Below are 22,577 nucleotides of genomic sequence, written 5' to 3'. Positions count from 1 at the left end.
TCTCAACAAGAAGGTTCGTAAATTGAGTAACACTCAATAAACACAAAAAGTTTTAAAAATTTTCACAACCTCCGTTCTACAAAAAATGATCAAATCACTATAATTTTGCCTCTTCGCTCGTTTATGTAACGTTTCGTCCGCGTCCTTTTCGTCCCTTAACATTTCAATTCTCCGTGTTCCGTTTTTTCAATAACGTCGCTCTCCCAACACTCCGCTTTTCGTTTTCTTCCGCTTTTTTTCCGGATTTCGATGTAGTATATCATATGTGATGAAGTATGTTGTTATTTTTGCTGTAGTATGTTGAGTATGCTAGTATGCTGCTTTGTTGTTTAGGTCTTATAGCTTTCTAGGGTGTGACTTAAGTTTATTCTCGAGTTACGGCTAGATTGTCCTTTGACTTTTCAACTTTACTAATTTACTAGCCTTCCTGTTGTAGTATATTGATTTTGCTGCTGTATGTTTGTGTGTAACTGTATGATTGCTAGTTGGTTTGGTCTTGTTGCCTTCTAGGGTGTGACTTAAGTTTATTCTCGAGTTACGGCTGGAGTGTTTCTTGACTTTTCCAACTATCTTAGTCTACAAACACACTATTGTAGTTTATTCAATTTTGCTGTAGTTTGTTCAATACCGTTAGTATGTTGATCCGTTGTTTTGGTTTGGGTATTGCTGGGATGTGACTTAAGTTTGTTCTGGAGTTACGGCTAGTAAATTTCTTGACCTTTGCATCCTTTTAGTGTACTACTGCATTGCCGTAAATTAGTTTGTCGTTAACTTTATCGTTATAGAACCATTATGAACTATATTAGATTGTCTTGCTGTAGCTTTTCTCCTTCTTCCTAGGGTGTGACTTAAGTTTGTTCTGGAGTTACGGCTAGGTTGTTTGGTTGAGTTTTTGCTGTGGTCTGCTAACATAGGTCTTCCCGACCTCATTTCCTGCCCGTTCTTTCGCACCGTCCCGTTTCGTTGTTGCGCGTTTTTCGCTCGCTTTCCCGCACGTCCCGTTTCCGCTCCGTCGCGCATTGCTCGCTTGACTTCTCGTCTGTCCCATGTCCATTGCGTCGCGCGTTGCTCGCTCGACTTCCCGTCCGTAACGTCTCCGTTTCGTAGCGCGTTGCTCGCTTGACTTCCTGTGTGTCCTTTGTCTCCCTCCGCGTTGAGCGCATAGCGTTCAGCGCCCCACTTCTGTTTTTGTCGGGCACTGTGTGCTCGACGACCCTTTTGCTCTTTGGGCGGTTTGTTTTACTGTTTTACAGACTGTCTACAGTGTGCTGTGTTTGGGGCCTTTTTGCGTTGGGTTTGATTTGCGTGGATTTGATTTGTTTGGAGTGTGCACATAATAGATAACCGTGTGCTGTGGTAGTTTTGCTGGTCATTGGAAATAATAACATCGTGATGTCTAATAGTCTTGATCAAAAAGTTAAAAAAGTTGTACGCTGCCAGGTCAAAGCGTGAAGCTGACTTGCATGCTATACATGAAGATATCCTTCATTGTATAAATATTCAGAGAAGGCGAGTGAAAGTTGAACGCCTAGTAACAAAGTGCAACGAAGCATTTATGACTGTTGTAGACAAAAATGAGGACCTGATTGCATTTGCTGGAAAAACGGAGGATCCGAGTGCACTTGTTCCTTCATTAGAGTCTTACTTGGAGGCAATGACAACTAAGAACGACAAGATCCTCGCTTCAGCACAAAACTACATCAACTCTGCTGATGATAAAGTGAGTGAGTTCCAGGAACCAAGGGCTTCCATTCGTTCTAGACTTCCCTCAATTATGACATCGTCAAAAACATCCAGTCAGCGTAAACATGATTATGTAATTGCTAAGATGAAGCGTGAAGAAATTGAAAAACAGAATGAGGCAGCCATTCGCCTTGCTAAACAGAAAAAGCAATTGGAATTAGATGAACTGGAGGAAAACAACAGGAAACGGTTGGCAGAGGAAACTCTGCAAGAATTTGAATTGCTGGACGCCGTTTCTAAAGGTAGCCAATCTGAAACAACTGCAAGTGCTAGGAGCTCAATGGGAAGTGAAAAGGCTGTTCAAGACTGGATCAACACCTCACTTGCTTTAAGCTTTCACAATGAGGAGAAAACTAGCGAACCACAGGTTATGATTGACCCTCCAGAATGTCCTAGCCACAACAACGGCAAAACAGTGGAAGATCAGAACACTGAAATTTCAAGGCATTCTATTCCAAAAAATTGTCGAGGCAATTACATTTTAAGCAATGAGACCTTGCAGCAACTCGACCCCTATTATACTCCACCTGAAAATTTCTTGGCTGCTGCTAACACACAGGCGTTGTACCAGGCGCGCCTAAGAGCGCAAATGAATCAAACAGGCCAGCAAGGCACGGCGCTCCCAAGCATAACCAACCAAGGAACCGCGGATAGTCAGCCGCCTTCTGTACACGCCCCAGGGGCTTCTTCACCACCCATTCAACAGCCCATCCCACCACAGACGTTCGCACCACAATACAATCAAAATAATGCATCCGAGTTTTTTCCACACGCACAATCCAGGGGACCTGAAACATCAAGTCTGCCGAAGAATAATTTAGCCCAGCAAATATGCTCCCGACAACAAGTTAATTGTGTCCCCCGAGCACCAAACGCCACTCTTCCTCCTTTCCCGACAACAAATCATCCAGCTCCCGTAATAAACGTTCCCTTGCACCCAAGCGCCCCACCAAGTCCAAATACTCAACAGCACAACACCGAACCGCTCATCCTAATTACCTTCCCATTCCGAACCCAGTCTTCGCACCTAACCTCACTGCTCCCATCCCACACGCCCCTTTGATCAACCAGCCTCTCGTCAACAACAATTTTCAGAATAGTAATAACCGAGTACACAAAGTTGTACGTCCTCTCTCAAATATGCCCAACATCCCTCTCGGCCAAAGTTGTGTGCCAAATATGAGTCATTGGCGTTTTCCACAGCACAGACCGTCATTAGTCAACCAAGACGCTACCACCGTTAATAATGTTGCGCCAAATGTACAGGCACACATCGCACCATCAGTTACTAATTTTCCACAACAAATATATTCGAATTCACCCCCTTTCGATTGATATGCAATCACCATCCGGCACACATAAGGAAAACCCGATTTCAACTACAAGTAATATTGTACCTGGTCTGGCCACTCCGGTTTTTCAGCCAACATACACTTATGTTGGGCCCACTCCGTTGAGTTGAAGTGGTCCGCAGGTGTCTGCACCTGCCCCTCCGATACCGGACAATGCGTCATTGATTAAGGAGTTGGCTGACGCAATAAACAGCAAGAAAAATGACCCCTTGCCAGAATGGAAACTTTCTCAGTATAATGGCGACCCATTACAATGGCACGAGTGGTATGGTCAATTCAAAAGCGCGATTGACTCGCAAACGCTCACTGATGACGTTAAATTGACATACCTTAAGACACTCGTCACCGGTAAAGCAAAGATTGCAATCGCCGAGTTTGCTTACTGTGGTTTAATGTACAAGGATGCACTAAGGACTTTGGAACGTAAATTTGGCCAGCCACAGGCAGTCGTAAGTGCACACTTGGATAAACTAAGCAACTTTCCGCCTCTTAAAATGCACAATAGTGATAACATTATTAACTATTCTGCAGCCATATCCAGCCTCGTTGGGGTTTTCAAGTCACTATCTTATGATGCTGACTTGAAGAGCGCTTCCCTACTTAACCAAGCGGTACAGAAGTTACCACCAAACATAAAAGAGTCATGCTCACTCTTTACGGTTAAGAAGCACTGGGTTAAGCCTACCCTCCTTGACTTTAACGATTGGCTTAAAGAAAAGGCTGAGGCCCATGATCTTATGAAACAAAGCGCAACCAAGGCCAAACCTGAAGAGAACATCACTTCAGTAACAAAGACCAAAACAGCCTCAAAAGTGTTTGCATCAAACTCACAACAAAAGGACACAAAGAAGCAAAATCCATCTTCTTCCACAAACACTTACTCTCGGTGCATTGTATGCAAACGTAACCACCGGCTATGGGAGTGTCGAGTTTTCAAGGAAAAGACTCCAACCCAGAGGGCTAAGTTGGTGGCGGATAACAAACTTTGCTTTTCGTGCTTAAGGGACAAGCACACGTTCAGCCAGTGCCCTCAGCCAAGAAAGTGCCGAGCAGAGGGGTGCAATAGTTCGCAAAACTCACTATTGCATGGAGCAGATAGGGTTTTCCCAAAGAAACAGTCAACAAATCCAAATATATATATATATATATATATATATATCCAATATATCCAGTCTTCTGGCAACACAGGTCAAAGTAAAGCAACTACTATTCAACAGCCGTCTAATAAGACCACAACAATGTTATCTGTTACTGATGTTAAGGGGCTCCTTCAGGTAACGGAATTGCAGTTGGTCAATTCGTCCGGTTTAGATATCAAGGCTTTAGTATTGTGTGATACCGCCTGCAGTAACTCTTGGGTGGCCGGTAGTCTCGCAGATAGACTCGGTTTGCACGGTAAAGCACTAAAGCTAACTGTCAAGGGTATTAATACCGAAGAAGTAGTTGAAACTAGGATTGTTGAAGTTACTGTAAAACCAAGAGAACATCAAGATTTCGAACCATTTACCATCAACCCCTTCGTTAAAGAGAGTCTGAACGTCGGCTCTGATACAATTAATGTACAGGCCCTGCAAGAGACTTACCCACACTTAGCGGTCCTTGATCCCGTGACATATTCCTATAAAGACATTGAGATGATACTCGGACAAGATGTCTATCATGCCATCCGCCCGTTAGAATACTTCTCTGCCGATGAGAAGCGTTCACCCGTTGCCGTACGCTTACCCATAGGTTGGGTCTTAAGCGGTCCGTTACCATCAAGTTCTTGTTTAACCTCAACGTGCTTTAAAGTGAATATCGAACATGACAATGAGTTAGCAAGTCAGATAAAGTCATGGTACGACGTTGAATCATTCGGGGCAAACAAGCAGGTCGACTCCAGATCTGCAGCAGACGCAAGGGCTCACGAGATCCTTGAGAGTACCACCATACACAATGGCCTGAGATACGATGTCGGACTGCTGTGGGCAGCAGACAACATCCAGCTCCCAAATAATTACTTCTCCTCCCTTGTGCAACTAAAATCGCTCGAAAAACGTTTGGCCAAGGATGAAAACCTCAGAGAGAAGTATACTAGTACCATCAAGGAAGACCTAAATAAGGGGTATGTAATTGAGGTTCCGGACGCTCACAAGGTTGAGAGCCGGTCTGATAAAGAGTGGTACCTACCCACCATCCGGTTTTAAACCCGAACAAACCAGGTAAGGTGCGTAGGGTGCTCAATGGAGCAGCAAAATTTCATGGCGCCTCACTGATTAAATCTTTGCTCACTGGCCCTGATCTGCTCCAAAATCTTATTTACGTACTTCTTCGCTTCCGACAACATCCATATGCCGTCTCCGCCGACATCGAGGGAATGTTTCTACAGGTTGGCGTGTTACCATCAGATCAACCATCACTTCGCTTTCTGTGGCGGGAGGACCCCACAACTAACGTTGTAGTGTGTCAATATACGCGCCATATTTTCGGGGCTAAAGACTCGCCCACATGCCCCAACTATGCATTACAACATACTGCGAGAGACAATGCCAAGTTTTACCCCGAAGCTGCAAAAGCAGTCCTTGAAAACTTTTACATGGACGATTACCTTGACTCAGTGGAGTCTCCTGAGAAAGCCATCAATAGATCGAACGAATTGGTACATCTTCTCCATCTCGGTGGGTTCAAGCTTACAAAGTTCGTAAGCAATGTGCCAAATCTGGCTGACCGAATTGATGGTTCTCCTCAATCTACTGAGCCCAAGGTTATTGTTCCATGTCAAGAGGATTCATCGCACGTGCTTGGGCTAAAACGGGACCACACCAATGACACTTTAGTTGTGAGTCGGGGTACGAGCTGCGCTATCACCAAGTCCCTCACGCAACGCTTGGTCCTAAGTCTTGTCTCGAAAGCCTTTGACCCCATTGGTCTCGTCGCACCGTTTACCGTCGGTGCGCGACTGCTCTTAAAAGACATCTGGCGTGTCACAGGACAACAATGGGACGACGAGCTCCCACAAGACATGGTTCAAAGATTTTTGGCTTGGAGTGCGGACTTACCAAATCGTGAAAACATCTAAATTGCTCGAAGTTATTTTACTGGACCCTTTGATAATGTAGAATTGCACATGTTCGGTGACAGTTCCCAGGATATTTTTAGTCCCGTCGCATTTCTTCGAGCCCGAGTAACAACTCCTACGGGCAAGGTAAAAACAAAGCTTGCGTTTGTTTTGGGGAAAGCGCGCGTGGCGCCAATGAAAGTAATAACTGTCCCAAAACTGGAGTTGCAAGCAGCTCTACTTGCCGCTCGATTGAAAAGGGAGATTATGCAAGCACTTACCGTAACTGTTAACCAAGTATTCATGTGGACAGACAGCACGACCGTTCTTCAGTTGATAAACTCTAATGAAAAGCAACCAATCTTTGTTGCAAACCGCGTTTGTGAAATTTTGGAGTATACCAGCGTTGACCAATGGAACCACGTCGCAACTAAAGATAATCCAGCTGACGCTGGCGCGCGTGGAATGTCCGCTGAGTTTTTGCAACTAAGCAGTTGGGTCAATGGTCCACATTTCTTAACTAACTCAAGGTTCCCTTTGGTGCCGAACAAAGACGTCATTAATAACATCAAACTTGGCGTCAACCAAGCAGTCATTATAGAAGACACTGTTTCTCTCGCTACATCTGTTAAAAAACAGACAACTCCCGTTCCGTCGTTATTCCCATTTGATAAGTTTAGTTCTTATCAAAAGTACTTGCGCATTGCCGCATACGTTCTCCGGCTTTTGCCGAAACATGCCGGCTACCGTAACCCCGATGGTAGCATTACCGACCCTACTGAGCTTGACGAAGCCGAGCGTCATCTACAGTATTTGGTGCAAGGAGAGTCTTTTGAAGCCGAAAGAAAAGATCTTCTTGACAATAAATTCGTTAAACGGAGTAGCCGAATTGCTCCAGATTCACCGTTTATTAGTCCAAATGGGCTAATCCGTTCCTCGGGCCGCATCAAGCGGTTAATTGAAGTTGGGTTTAACGTTAAGTACCCAATCATCTTAGATGCACGTCATCCGTTTGTAAAACTATTCCTTGAAAACACGCACGTAAAGCATTATCATCAAGGCGTTGAATTTCTAAGATCAATTGTACAGGAACATTATACAGTACTGAAACTAAGATCATCTTTTGCGTTCCATCAAAGCACACTGCCTTAGATGCCGAGAATTCCAAGCTGTAACTATGCAACCAATCATGTCTGATCTACCTAAGGAGAGACTTGCTTACCAGTCTCCTCCCTTTACGACCACTGGCGTTGACTACTTTGGGCCATTCTATGTTACTGTCCGCCGTACTACTGAGAAAAGGTGGGGCTTCCTCTTCACCTGTCTCACTACTCGCGCTGTCCATGTCGAGATAGTTACATCCATGGACACCAGTTCTTGTGTTATGGGAGTTGAGTGGTTTGTGTCACGTAGGGGTACACCTGCCATGATTTGGTCAGACAATGGCACTAACTTTATTGGAGCGGAGAAAGAACTCCGAGAAAGTATTGAAAAGTGGAACGTTGTCAACATTGCAGCTGAGCTCGCTCACAAAGGTATGAAGTGGAGGTTCAATCCACCCAGCGCACCACATCAAGGGGGTATCTGGGTGAGGTTGGTATGCAGCTTCAAACGCGTGTTGTATACTATTCTTGGCACGCGTCGCCTCACGGATGAGGTACTGCATACTACCTTTTGTCTCGTGGAGAATGCTCTCAATTCGCGTCCTTTAACACCCGTAAGCGCCGATCCGTGCGATTTGAACGCTTTAACGCCCAACCACTTTCTTTTAGGAGAACACTCTACCGGTATTCCGTCTGTTGTCGGCAACAATGAGTTCGACCATCGTAAACGTTACGCCCGTGCGCAGTCGTACGCTAATGCGATCTGGTCCCGTTGGATCAGAGAGTACGTATCGACGCTGAACCGACGCTCTAAGTGGCAGACGCCTGCCGAGCAACACCTTAAGACCGGTGACTTGGTTTGGATAGTTGAAGAAACCAACCCTAGGGGTTACTACCCAACCGCTCGGATTGTGGAACTCCGTTACGGCTCCGATAGCGTCGCGCGCTCCGCCGTTTTACGTACGTCGACCGGTTCACTCGTCCGTCCGCTTGTAAAACTTGTACCAGTTTTTCCAACAGCTTCTTCCGGGCCGGAGGATGTTACGTAGTAAATGAACGGATTATTAGCCAATCAGAATTGAGTATTTAGATTCGAATTTAAATGCGTATAAAACGTTCTAATATACGTAGAAAGTTCCGAAAAAGTTCATTTAACCTAATTTTAAGTAAATATAACCATGATATCTTTCGATTAAGCTGGTTTTCGGCTTAATAATTTTAGGTTTTCTAGACAATTGCCGATTGAATACGAACTGATTTGACGTCAATAACATCGGACAAAAAACCAGTAAAAGAGCATCGAAAAAGCCTTGCCGTCTAAGCTTTCACTTGTTGTTTTGTACATCACAATGTTTATACGTTACTTGATATGACTTACTGTTACACGTTGCTTATAGCGTTTGAAATGAATTGAACTACGAAGGAGTGTTTTTCACCCTTTACAATAAGAAAGGTTTCTAGACTCTATAGGATAGGTTTCTAGGCTTTTTTGCCCCTTTTTGGAGTCTCAACAGCTATTATTTACCGTTTTTAACGGCTTTTTAAAAAAAGATTGCAACAAGATGCATTAATTAGTAAATCTTTTTTATAAAATAATGAATAATTTTGTAAATTTGTTGCAAAATAATGGAAGTATTCGCAAACTGTTTCTAAATTAAGGCAAGTGTTTACAAAAATTAATCCAAAAGTTTTGGAATTTTTTGTTAAAATTTGTATACAATAATGCATCTTTTTTGGAAATACGTATAATTTTTTATGAGTTTTTAAAAAGTTTCCATTAATTTTCGACTAGTGTAGGGCGAGAAACTAGACCAACATGCGGCAAAGTTGTAGTTTCCGGCTTGTGGTTTTTCAAATAAACAGGACTTCTTGATGAACAATTAGTGTGCCTAACTAGAGCTTCCTCGAGATTCTAGTTACTCGCTACTTTTTACCCCTCATTTTCAATCCACAAAATTTTTTGGTATGCAATTTATAGTTTCAAGAACCTAATTCTGTTAATAATCCCAAAAACTATCCGTGTTTCCACTTCTTTTAAGATCTTTAGGTGCAGTTGCAAGATCATCAATTAAACATCTGTCAAACGCATCCAACAGATTTGCTTACCCGAAGTTTTCAGTGTTCTTTGTCTCAAAGAACAAAAAAAGTGGCTGCTTTCTGCAAGCACAGGACTAAGATTTTGAAAGACATATCAAATATATGTGCAGGTTTGCACCAATAAGTTTTCAGCGACAAAAAATTAATCCGAAACATACTAAAAACAAAAAATGCTTCTTGTGATAACCGTTTGTTAGCCCATTATCAATCCCTGGAATCTAATGTTTACTTTTGCAGATAAACGACTTTCATTTAAATATTTTCTCAAGTTTTCATTATTTGAATAAAACAGAAAGCAAGCAGATAATATGAAAACATCGTACCTTGGCTATTTCATTTCGTTTTCCATCAAGGTAAGTAATGATTAAATTTTGAACAAGTTTCTATGTTAAATTTTTAACCATTTTTTTGGTAGTTGATTTGCCTCCCGGTCTGTTTATTTGTTAGTTGATTTGCCTTCCGTTAGAAGTTGAAAATGTGGATCATTTTTGGAACGCACACTTTTTAGGACCAGTGTTTTTGTTCACTCCAGTAAATGACAAATTTGGTAATGTTACTAAGCTCATCATAAAATAGAACATGTGCACTAGGGCCGCAGAAATTTTATGATAGAGGGCCCAAGACAGCAAAAAATTTCTGTTCTCAGTAAAAAGCGGTTCTTTTTTCAATCAAAATAGAAAACTAAAAATTATGAGAGTTGCAATGCAATAAGCTTAATGATGTTTTGGAAGTCAATAGTTAGCAACCTGAACGAAAGAATCAAGCACAAAAGAATGAAAATGTTATAAATCAATTTTAAATTTTTTAAGGTTTTCCCGGACTTGAGTCGCAGAGCTTTTCAGCGCTGAACCAGCACATTTCAAGAGTAAAAACTTAATTCAGTTCTGAAACATTGTATCTCCAGAATATTTTAAGTTTCTTTTTGTGCAGTATTTCTTCACCATGATTATATTGAGGTCATAGAGTTCGCCCAGGCTAAACTTCTCCTGTATAGTCTAAAAATTACTCATACCCCAAAATTAAGTCTGAGCAGAGTAATGTCATACTTTTGTAGCTTATAACTAGTAATTACTATAGTAGTGTACGCATTGTTTATATTTAAGCTGGTTTGTAGGCAATTAAAACAAAGCCCAATTAGCTCAGTGGTTACGACTTGCTGCGAAAATTAAATGTTACAAGTACTCACGCGGAAGTTCGAATCGCATATAAAGCAAACCTTGTTGGCCGGAGTTAAGCTGAACATATTACTTTTCATGAAGTAAATTTTACTCAAAAATCAGACTGGCCTGTGTAAATTGTGACATGAACAGAGTAATGGCCATCCTAAAAAACAGAATGTCTTTAGACTGATTCAGCGCTGATCTGCTCTGCGACCAACCTCCGGTTTGCTGTCTACAATTTTTTCATCATATAGATCAAATGAAAACCAAAATTTTAGTAACGAATAGATTTTTAGCAACAAGAGAGGTATGCCTCAAAAGGAATAAGTTTATGAGCGCAAACGATTGAATAAATGTTTCTAATAATTCCTTACTGCTACTGTTTTAATGATTCATGCATTCATGTGCAAAAGTTTGTAAGGTGTATAAAATGCTTAAATTTAATACACAATAGAACTGTCATTTGTTTTTCCTTAAAAATGTGCAGCAATGAACAGTATTCGCCAGAGACATTCAAAGTAAGATAAAAAGTTCGCTCGAAAAGAACAATCTTTCTTTGCTGTTGCAGTCTTATCGCACAAGATTCCAATTTGAGTGTTATCTTTGATTTAATTTGCTTTTTACTTTATTAATTTTTTTTCTATTGTTATCACTCGGCAATGGAGATGGAGGCCACATCATCATCAACGTTCAAACCCATAGCTTCAGAGGTTGTCGTGAGTAGTATTCAAGACACAGAAGTAAGTGCATTGAAAAAAGAAATTGAACTCTTGGAAGCAAAAAATAACTTACAGGACGAAGAAATTAGGGAACTAAAAGCAAAGCAAAAAAATATTAATGATCGCCCAAGAGCGCAAGAGAGATACACGCGCAAGGACTCGTTACTAATCGTTAATCCGCCCTTCGATGCTCGACAAGTTTGTAATGTAACGCACGAAACTTTAAAATTTTTTGAGAAATTCTTGGGGGTCGAAATTACTGAGGACAGTATCAAAGCGTGTCACATTATTCCCAATTCCGGAAACGAGTTTCAACTGGCAACAGTAATTTGCAAATTTATTTATTTTGCCGACAAACAAAGTATCAATGAAAAAAGAAAACTACTCAAAAAAACAAAAAACAGGATAGAAGAACAAATTCTTCTATCTAAACGAGCCCCTACCAGAATATGAAGCTCAGATCAAAAACGAAGCAAACAAACGAAACATGATTACTGCAACACACAATTGTGCAGTTTCGGTTTTAGTTGAAAATGGTAGATAAAGGGCAAAACTCGTTAAAATTAACGAGATAGAAGATTTGGACTCAATCAATGCTATAAAACGAAAAAAAAACATTTCGAAATATCTTCTACTGACGACGTTATCAATTCACCTGCATACAAACGACTTAATTTTCAAAAGGAATAGAACAAACGACATCTCGCGAACTCAGTAACTGTAATAAAAAGCTAAAACATACCTCAAATAATTTTGTTTGGTTTCTTTAATGTGTTTAATATGAGCACAACTCAAGATTAAGGGTAGAAACTTATCGCCAGCTTTAGGTGCGTAACGTTTTGATCATGTTTTTTAAACCTTTTTTGCTCATTTCTTAAGTTTTTTTGTTTTAAACTTCATAAAGTCAGCTTATATATGTATAGGATAACCTCAAATTCAACTAAAAACCTTAAAAAATTGTTTCAGCCCTCTGCCTGTGATTTCCGCAGGCGGCGGCCTGTCGGTTGTGATTTACGCAACCATGCAGACAGGGCGCAGGAGAGCAATGAAACATAATGTTATGATTTGTTGCTGGTGATTTCCGCAAGCAAGAAATCAAAAAAAAACAATTAAGCACTGTTATATCAAAATAGTTGGTAGTTTTATACAAGAAAAAAAAACCAAACTGCAATGGCAGGGAATTGATAACGAAAAGTGTCTCTACGTCAACAATGGCAATTAAAAGAACCTGTAATCCTGTACAGTTCCAATTTGTTCTTCAAAACATTCGATCCGTGTCTAAGAACCTAGACGAGTTTGAAGTTTACATTAATAGCATGTCTCAGAAACCTGAAGTAGTTTGCCTTAATGAGACTTGGTTAATTCCTAGCTACAACAATAACTGTTTTTCTGTGAATGGTTATCAAACAATTATAGCCAGCAATCGTAAAAAAAGAGGTGGAGGTGTTGCATTCTTCTTGAAAAATAACATAAATTGTCAGATAGTTAAAAAGTTAGAAACGAATTCCGTTCAACTACTAACAGTCGCCATCAAAACCATTAAAGAAAAAATCTGGTTCTCATATTATTTACATGCCACCAAATTGCACTAATGAAGCCAATTTCTTGACGGTTGAAAGATATCTCGACAGCCTAATGGTTGACCCAGAAACAAAACACGTACTTTGTGGGGATTTTAATGTTATTTTTTTAATAAACAGCAAAAAAGCCGAAAGCTTTAAAAACCTTTTAGCCGGAAACGGTCTCAATATATCAAGCAATAACGACCCAACGAGGGTATCAAATGGCAGAGGTACACTCATTGACGCAATATTTTCTAACTTTTTTATAGAAACAGAAGTTAAATCAACCAGTATAACAGATCATCACACGGTATAAGGCTCCTTTGACCTCGATGGCTGTCCAGTAAAGTATTTCAAAGCTCTAAAAAGCCGCAATTGGCATAACCTAGATAATCCAATTACAAGAGAAAGACTCGAAAAGGATCTCAGGTATCAATTTGAGGTCCACAGAAGTAGTTTAGAACTCTTACCAATTGACAAAGCCTTCAAAAAATTTCACGAATTGCTCACTGAAGCATTAAACAGTCACTTTCCTGAAAAATATCGTACACAAAAAAAAAACAAAAATTGGATTGATAATGAGTTTAAAAACTTAGCGACGAAAAAACGTAGTCTTAAGAAACTGGCAGATACAACTGGAAGTCCACAAATTCACGAAAATTTTCAAAAAATTTGTAAAAACCTTAAATCTCTCGTCAGATCTAAAAAACAAACTTTATCGAAATCTACTTAAAACCGATTCGGTAAAAAACAAAAAATTTTTTTTGAGCTTTACAGATCTTTTGCCGGCAATTCAGAGTCCTCTGCTCGCAAAATAAAGTAGAAGAGTTTAACGGGTTCTTCTCAAACATTGGGAAAAAATTGAATGTAGAATTTTTAACAAGTGCCGTTACGATTGAAAACCAGAGTCAAAGTATGTTTCTAAAATCGATATCTGAAACCGACGTAATGTACGCTATCAACAACTGTAAAAACAAATTTAGCCTTGATTGCTATAACTTGAACTATTTTTTCATTAAAAAAAGTTTCTGACTGTTTAGCAGCCCCTTTACAACTCTTGTTTAACAGATGCATAGAACTTGGACAATACCCAGAGAGTTTGAAAATAGCAAAAGTTATACCGTTCTTCAAAAATGGAAATAAAGATGACCCATCAAATTTCAGGCCCATCTCGTTGCTACCAATTATAGGGAAAGTCTTTGAGCGGATTATATTTGATCGAATTCAAAACTACCTAAACGTTTTCGAAATTCTCTCAGATTCACAATTTGGCTTCAGGCACGGGAAGAGCACAGTTGATGCCATTGCAACCTTAATAGAGGAAATAAAATCAAATCTCCACAACAACAGTCAAAAAACCAAATGCACCTTTCCAGACTTGAAGAAAGCTTTTGATACTGTCGATCACAACATTCAGCTGCAAAAGTGTTATAGATATGGTCTGCGTGGTCCAATATACAACATTTTAAAATTATATTTGTCCAAACGAATGCAATATACTTTAATTGGAGATAAAAGTCCAAACTGAATCTTATAGAACTAGGCGTGCCTCAAGGATCAATTCTTGGCCCTCTTTTGTTTATTATCTACATGAATGACTTAAGTTTGTCCCAGAAAAAATCAAATGTTATTTTATACGCCGATGACACTGTTGTGAAGAGCAGAAGTTCAGCATCGAAAATTGACCATGATCACGACAGGGCACTAGATAAGGTCAATGATTGGCTCATAAAAAATAAACTAACACTGAACAAGGAAAAAACAAAAAGCATGCTTTTTGTAAAAAAAATCAAAAAAATGTTGTGCCAAGAACATTCATAAAAAACACTAAAATTGAAGAAAAACAAAGTTTCAAATACCTGGGCATCACGATACATAATGATCTACGTTTCTCAAAGCACTCAAAGCATGTGGTCACAAAACTTTTGTCGAATTGTTCTATCTTTTATAAACTAAGAAAAGTTTTGAGAGAATCACAAATGATAAAAGCGTTTAGAACATACATACAGCCAATAGTACAATACGGAGTCCTGATATACGGGTCAACAACAATCACAACTATTAGGGAAATAGACAAAGTTGTCAAACGTATCGTGCGGCTAATTTTTCATCGAAAAATGTTTGAAAGCACTTACGAAGAAAGAGTAAAACATAGGATCTTTTTAGAGTTACATGCCTATGAGGTACTTAAGCAAACACTAAAAAACATAAGGGGACAATGTAATATTTCACCAATTTCAAAGGGTTTCTCAATGCAAAATTGCCTTAAAAAAAGCAAGCGGTTGATTAAAAACAAAATAACTCAATGTAAAAATCTATTTCACAGTTTTTCAATAACAAATAGGATAAAGCTGGTCTTAAGAATGCTTCTAGGTTACGATGATGAAATAATAGAAAAGATTGAAAGCATGTCTACTGCCGAAACAAAAAATTTCTGTCATCAATTTCTAGATAATTATATTTTGGTAATGAGGACATAGTCAGACTGTTGTATGAGTTTTAATATCACAACTCAAAGGCGTTCCATAACCAGAATAATGTTTTTCACTAGGTTTAATGGTACCTTGAAAAATAGTGCTTCCTCTTTTTTTTCTTTCTTCATTTTGAATCACTTTCATCCAGATAAACTGAACGAGACACTTGAGAACGGGCCATCGGCCCAATAGTGCTCTCCCACAGTCAAACATGTGATTGTATTTGCACAGGTAATTGTGAAAAGCTACTTATTGACTGATGGAAACAATTTATTATCATTATTATTATAAAAACAATAAAATTGGTACTGTTTTTTATCACTTTCAGTTGAAAATTGATAGCAAAATTTCAATATCTAATCAGGTTATCATAAAAAAGGTTAGAGAATGCAGGAACGTGTGTCAAATATATGTGTCAATGCAAGAACCCTATGCCAAATACAAAAAAAGTCATTCAATCATAGAAGTTTACCCAAGTCGAGGTGTGTCGGTGTTAATGACCTCTAAGAACCTAAGTTTTGTGGCAAAACAGCTGAATTCGTGGAAAAAGTTTCCTCGCGACTCACGGTTATGGTAAACTTATCTACTTATTTCCAGTTGAAACTCCTCCTGACGACTTCAAATCCGAATATATTTTCCTCGAAATCATTAATAAAAGCGTTTATGTATTGTGAGGATATGTATTATATTTGTTTAACTAACAGGATATAAGAAGGTTGAATAGCTGCAAGGATAGCACATGCGAAGAGAGTAAGGGCCAATTTGAGTCGAGGTCTGTTGAAACAGTGGTACAAGTAGTGGAATGGGAATGCCAGGGCCAGAGTCCTCCTCACAGCCATGCAAGCCAGCCATAACTGTTGCAGGTGGAGGAAGAACATCATTAGAAATGAGATTGTCAAAATGTAACTGGGTGAGAAGTGGAGCCAATCAGCGAATATGTAGTCGTGTAGGAAGTTTGACACTACTACTGGTAACAGCAGCATGTGTACAAATACGAAGTCCAGTACCTGCACAAACAAATACACAATAAGTTGGACACAAATTATACAGGAAAAAAAGAATCGCTACCTTTTCTGATGATGAAATTTTTCAAGTTTAGTCTCTCGATTATAAGTGAAACGTTTGCAAATTCACGGCTGTAAATTTCGCAAAAAGAATTTTTTATTGAATTATGTTATATAAAATGTAAAAAAAAAACAGAAATCTTCACATCAATGAACAGAGTAGTTCAGAAATTAGAATTTAGTTTGAAAAAATACGCAAGTAGTAATGCTTTCGCTAATGAAAAGTAGATTCAAATTTTGCACGAATCTTGATAGATGATTCAAAACTTGATTTTTTTTCGAAAATCTCGGAACAAAAGAATCTTAAATATTATTATGTGTTCTAGTGCTCTAAAATCTGATTAAAAAGTTTTGCACCTTGAATTGACAGAAAATCTGATCAAGATTCATAATCTTGCTACAAACTTTTGCGGTTCCCTCGTGATTTTCATTTCTCGATAAACTAGGAACAATTTTGGTATATAAAAACACTAGAAAAAGTTAGAAACTTCAAAGCTACAGCTAAAAGTATCACTATCTATTTTTTCATTGTTATATTCTTGCATGCAGCAATTTTCGAATTCTTGTCCATAACTTTTAAACGACAAGAAAAATTTTTAACTGATTAATCCAATTGGTATACGTGCTTACTTAGATTTCGCTCAGAATTGTAAGAAAAATTTTCCAAGATCAAAGGGTGATATTGTCAGTGATAGATTGTTCTTTACTTAACGCAGTTCTACAACAATCTAGCAGAAGTGGACAACTAGACAAAAGGTTGAGTTCACCAACAATCGCTTTTACATTTTTCTCTACCTTGCAATAGAAAATTCTAGAGATCTAAATTAGCTTTTGAACTTTTCTTGTTACGTTGAACTCCCATCTAACTTCTAACCGAATATGTAGGGCAACATTTTCCAATAAAATCATCGGTTTATGTCCGTTTAATTTCATTACTTTTGTGCAGTGTTGTATTCTAAAAGCGGACCCAACACTCCCCGTTTTATCTAGTGGATCAGCCCAGACTCATATTTGGTAACATTTATTATGTTTACAACAATGCGACAGGTTATTTCATTAAATAATCATTGAACCTCCTGGCGACGTGCATCGCACATTGATTGTCAATTTGTTAACTAAGAAGCCAGAAAAAATTCACGCTTTTATTAATTACAAGTTATACTCGAGTAGGAAGAACAAACACTCTTTTAATATCGACCAATGCAGATTTAAACAGGGGGCTAATACAACCCGGACATTGAGAGATAACTTGTCAATTTTTCAACTTCTGGTTTCAGAACCTAATCACATTCACAAAACTGCTTGCCTGTAGAGAGGGTTCTCAGTACCAAAAACAAATTTTATTTTCACGGGTCGACAGTTCCGAGTTTTATGAAAATTTAAATATAATAATTTATGTAACAGAATTTTGAATTTTAAAACCTAACCGAAATATTAAGATAAAGCTATCGAAAATCATTTCTGTAACATAAGACCATTTTATGGTATTTTAATCTTCACAACACCATATAAATTTTATGGCTCGTTTTATGATGACAATTTTTGTAAGTTGCATACAGCGCCGAGCGAACCAGCTTAGAGCCAAATTACATGATACATACAATTTTGCACAAGAGCATGTAAGTTGATCTAATTCACGGCAATAGTCATGAATGATATAATCTTACCTTGAGTGTTATAATCTCGAATCGTCTCTCAATCCCAGAATGGAACCTCACCTTCCCCACCATCATAATCCCACTCATTACACACGTAATGTTGATCACACATAATAACACCAACGAAAAGAAAAACTCAAAGTTCAAAAAACTATCCAAGTAATCTTTGCTCTTCTCAAATCTCAAATCCTCCTCAAGTTGTGAAACAAATCCCTTCGGTGAAAAAAGTTCCAGAATATAGTTGTTAAAAGAGCAGTCACCGTTCGAGTATTGTTCGGGATTGTAGACATGACCACCGCTTTGTTCAAAAATGGTAGCCGATGAAAAGTTGTTCAAAGATTCGTTGCTGATAGTCAATGAAAGGTTGTCGGAATTTGGAACTATTTCCATAGAAACCTTCGGCAATACAGTCAAATTTAAGCTTCGATTTTTGCCCATAATGTCAATTAAAGTTTTCACGCTATTTAATCAATTCAAAACAAAACTTGTCATAACTTGTTAAATTAGTTGTTTGAAAAGCAATAATTTAGTTTCAAGGCTATGCTTGAAGTTTTCGAAGAATATTAGGGTAAAATGTAAGTTATCAACTGGTTAACTAACAAGCAGTTGATGGAAAGTAGTAAATCAATTTCAATGTTTCAAGGTTATAATTGAAAATGTCGACGAATTAGCTATCAATAAATCGGGGAGATTACACGTCGTTCTTCAAGTCACAGAAATTAACTAACTAACAGTTTGAATTTAGTTGGTGAGAAATTATTACTCCTTGCTTTGAGAAAGAGAGACATACTATTATCAGAAGAATTGCCGATTAATCAAGCTGAAACAACGATGTGTACAATACCTGGCTTAAAGAAGTTATTATTGTTATAACAATATCAACAGCTTTGATGGCGGATTTGATAAAAAGTAATTTAGACAAACGTCACGGCTAATTTTCTACAGAGGCATTCATTTGACAATAAGCAAAAAGAATTTAACTCGAGTGTATTTATAAAAGCCTTGAATCGCAGACTTTGTTATGCAAAAATTTTTAACCAGCAGAACACTTTAACAAAACAGCTTTCAAAAGTCGACTCGATGCTAGATTTTATCGCTTGGATGCATTCTCTAAGCACTGAAAGTTTAAAATCGTTTACCATTTCAATGACAAAAAGTTCAAACGATCTCACATACTACTGTTAACTAACAAATCGCCAATAAATAATAAATAACACAAAAACTTCATTAAAATGCTCTTCATTTTTGGTTTTTCGAACAAATTTGCGCAGCGAGCATGAACAAAAACCCTATTACCAAGTTTTGAACAGTCATAAAATTCTCCGCTTTGACTCATACAACCTTGACAACCTTTTCAAAACAGCCTCGTTGGAACTTAAGATTTCTTTGAGGTGGAGCGAATTTTAAAGTTAAAACCAATTGATTTAACGGAGGCAATACACACATGTTATGATTGCGGGCATGTTTGTTTGTTATCAGAAAGCTCTCATTTTGAACGTTGGGCTAATTTGACTGATTGGCTAACCGCAGTCTTTTGTCTGATTGATCGTTTGATATAGATCTCTCTCGCTAGCCTCAAATATTGACCCATTAGTAATTCAAACACGACGCCGATTTAAACATAACTCCTGCCTGATAAAATTTCAATTGCACTCGGATTTTCTTCCATTTATGAGCATTGCAATTTCTGTACGTATACCATGGTTAAACCGAGAACACGATTAGCTTTACGCCTTCGTAGACTTAGTTTTAGATACACGTATTTGCCCATAACTGATAGCGAAATGGGACAGTATTATGTGGTATACTTGTACAAATTTGTTAACGCGAGATTTCTGTTATGTCAAAATATTGCATCCTTAAGATTAAGACTATTTATTCTATCGAATGGAAAACAACCTCGTACATAAGAAGCAAAAGCAGGGAAAATCCGAATATTCGGATGTTGACGTTCCGGTCAAAATTTCTGATACAATTGTGTTCAGTGCTGAAAAAGTCTTGTCTTGTCACTTATCAATACCGGTCAAGCTAATCGTGTTTCCTTCAGAACACATGTGGTACATTATATGTCCCTCAATTTTGTCTCAAACCAAAAAAAATTGTGGTCACTAATCAGACACAACTCAAATGAGTACCGGAGATTAATCCTCTAAGAGCCTGAAAAAATAATCCTCTAAGAGCTCTCATCTAAGATCCTGCTGATAGTCATCAAATAGTTATATTGCAAGAAAACGAACATTTGTAAGATATACAGCTGTTTTACAAGGTCTTGCAAATGTTGGTTATTGATTTTGCATGCGGAATAAACGCGTTTTTAACCAAGGTAGAAAATTAAATTTCTCAAGATTATGATAACAAAATGATTTCAACAACATAATATAGAGATTTACAGGAGCAATCTGATGGATTAATCTAAATGATGATTTGGATTTAGGAGACGAAAATGCTTTAAAAGACCGTTAACTTAACCATTACCTATAAGAAATTTAATACAGGCATCTAATCATAGCACCGTAGTTTTTAGTTGGAGCCCTCAAACTGACCAATTATTGCCAGCTTATTCAAAACTCCGAGAATCTAAGACTTGAGCTGCTAACGTCAAAATTGATGAGAAAGATTGCACATCCGAGACGGGTAATGATTTCGTAGAGATATGTGCTGCCAACATCTCACTGGGAACGCAGTGCATAGAGATTACCCCCATGTGCTATCTTTTCCCAATGGAAATGAAAATGTCCTCCTGACGTGTTTGATCAACTTGTACATGACCATGTCTTAGAAAGACTGATTGGATACTAGCTGCCCCTGCCGATTGCATATGGGTACTGCTGTTAAAAGCCAAAATCTTCTAGAAGCTGATTCAGTAACAATGCGTCCTGAAGAAGGAGAAACTGTTGCCTGCCTCTTGGAAACCCGCTTTCAGCTTGAAGTAGCCCGTCGTCATTTTCCAGTTGTTCACATCTGTAGAAAAATCTGCATCACTTTACTGCGCCAAATCATAACTAACATCTTTTGTTTTACTAAGCATCAACTGTTTCGAAAATTTCAATCAACGTAGTATTTGTTCTCCGCACTGCCAGCGTTGATTGATGGGTGTCTAAACAAAAAAAACTGTGAACATGAAATGAGGCCTGTCCGCTTTGCTGCATAAAAAACTGACTTTATCAAACTTCAGTGGATTGTCTGATCAACTTTTGCCACTTCAATTTGCGCTGCAGGAATATTTAATATGAAGTCGGCGGGAGAGCTTGAGTGCTTGCAATTTTTTTTGAAATTTTTTAATAGATGTCACTAGGGAGGTGTCCTGGTTGACTCTGTCTTTACCCTCAACTTTCTGATTCTTAGGCTCTAAAACCAATGAAATCTCCCTCTATTTAACGTAAGTGTAAGTTTCTAACGCTTTTTTGGTGCCGCAAGATGCTGCCTTATTTCTCCACAGTGATGACGTGAACAAAACCTAATTAAAGATGTAACCTAAAAACTTTAGGTAAACAAAGAAAAATAATTTGTTGGCAGCCTTCTTGAATATATCATTTGATTTAATTAGTAGGCTTGCTAACTTTCTCCCGGCTTCTGTCCGTTCATTAAATCTTGAGGTTCCGCGTAGATTTCTTCCGAGTGTATCATGAGTGCAGGAGACCGTCTTGATATCAAGTTGATCCATCACATAGCCTTTAGACCCTGAAAATTAGAGCCGAGTTCCGCGTGTTACCTGATATTTTGTTGGAGCAAAAAAGTGGTCCACTCCTTCTACCTGTTTGAAGCATGTTTCCACATAAGTGCTTTTTACCTGACAATTTAGCCACTGGGTCACAGTTTCACGGGGCTTGTGATGATTGAGAGTTTTGCACTCATCTCTATTTTTATCTTGCGAAATCTTGAGCTCGTCCCTCTCTGACTGATCCTATCTGACCCTCATTTCGGTTAGCTTTACATAATGATTTGAGTTGAACTTAGTCAGCCAGTTATCATAAAATTGTTAGAAATTCTATGCTCGTGTCTCTTTTACGGTCGTAATTCTGTCCTCTTGTACTTGCTCATCACTACGGAAATCAACCGTCGTTAGAGGTGAGAAGTCATTTGTATCATATTTTCGAGTGATCATGCGTGCCTTAGACTCATTCTGCTAGCTGTAGATCATTTGTTTAACGTCTTAGGGTTATTTTAGTTATTTTATTAATGTTGTTTTTTGATAAGTTTCTGCGCTATATGCGTCATGCTACTTCGTTTTGATTGAATCAGTTATGCCCTGTCTTTGTTTTTTGACTTCATTCTGATTACCTTCAATTGGTTGCCAGGATTCTAAATCTTCCGGACCTTCTTCTCATAGGTCAGTTGCTTCTGTGTTGTCAAGAATTGGGCCCATTAAAGAATCCTTGAACACAACTACATCCAGTGCTACTATCACTTTTTCTTGAGTCTGGTATATACACAAAATATTCGTTGTCCATATTAAGGTAATTCTCAAAATTGTCCTCCAGTGTGTTCACTTTGGCTTTATTTCTGGTATCACAACTTCAATAAAACTCTACGACCCAAATTGGTAAAAAAACCTGTCATGAAAGGGCAGATTTTTAGCCTTTTAGCATCTCATTTTTCATTTAGCAT

The 22,577-nt window shown here is 38.5% G+C and overlaps 1 protein-coding gene across 1 annotated transcript in view; it reads right to left on the bottom strand.

Annotated features, from left to right (window-relative positions):
- LOC142336142 (uncharacterized) overlaps positions 1-19,442 on the bottom strand; it is a 28,027-nt gene extending 8,585 nt beyond the window's left edge. Inside the window, exons 1-2 of the mRNA XM_075384725.1 lie at positions 17,979-19,442; positions 15,950-16,254 (exon numbers count right to left, since the gene is read on the bottom strand). Coding sequence (XP_075240840.1) covers positions 15,950-16,254; positions 17,979-18,407 — 734 coding nt within the window. The 5' untranslated portion in view covers positions 18,408-19,442. The remainder of the gene's footprint in view (positions 1-15,949; positions 16,255-17,978) is intronic.
- Positions 19,443-22,577: the final 3,135 nt, after the last annotated feature.

The sequence above is a fragment of the Convolutriloba macropyga genome, chromosome 3 (assembly GCF_964194025.1).
Source record: "Convolutriloba macropyga chromosome 3, txConMacr16.3, whole genome shotgun sequence".
Taxonomy (NCBI): Eukaryota; Metazoa; Xenacoelomorpha; order Acoela; family Convolutidae; genus Convolutriloba; species Convolutriloba macropyga.
The sequence above is the reverse complement of the archived record's forward strand: the minus strand, read 5'-3'. Positions and strand labels throughout refer to the sequence as shown.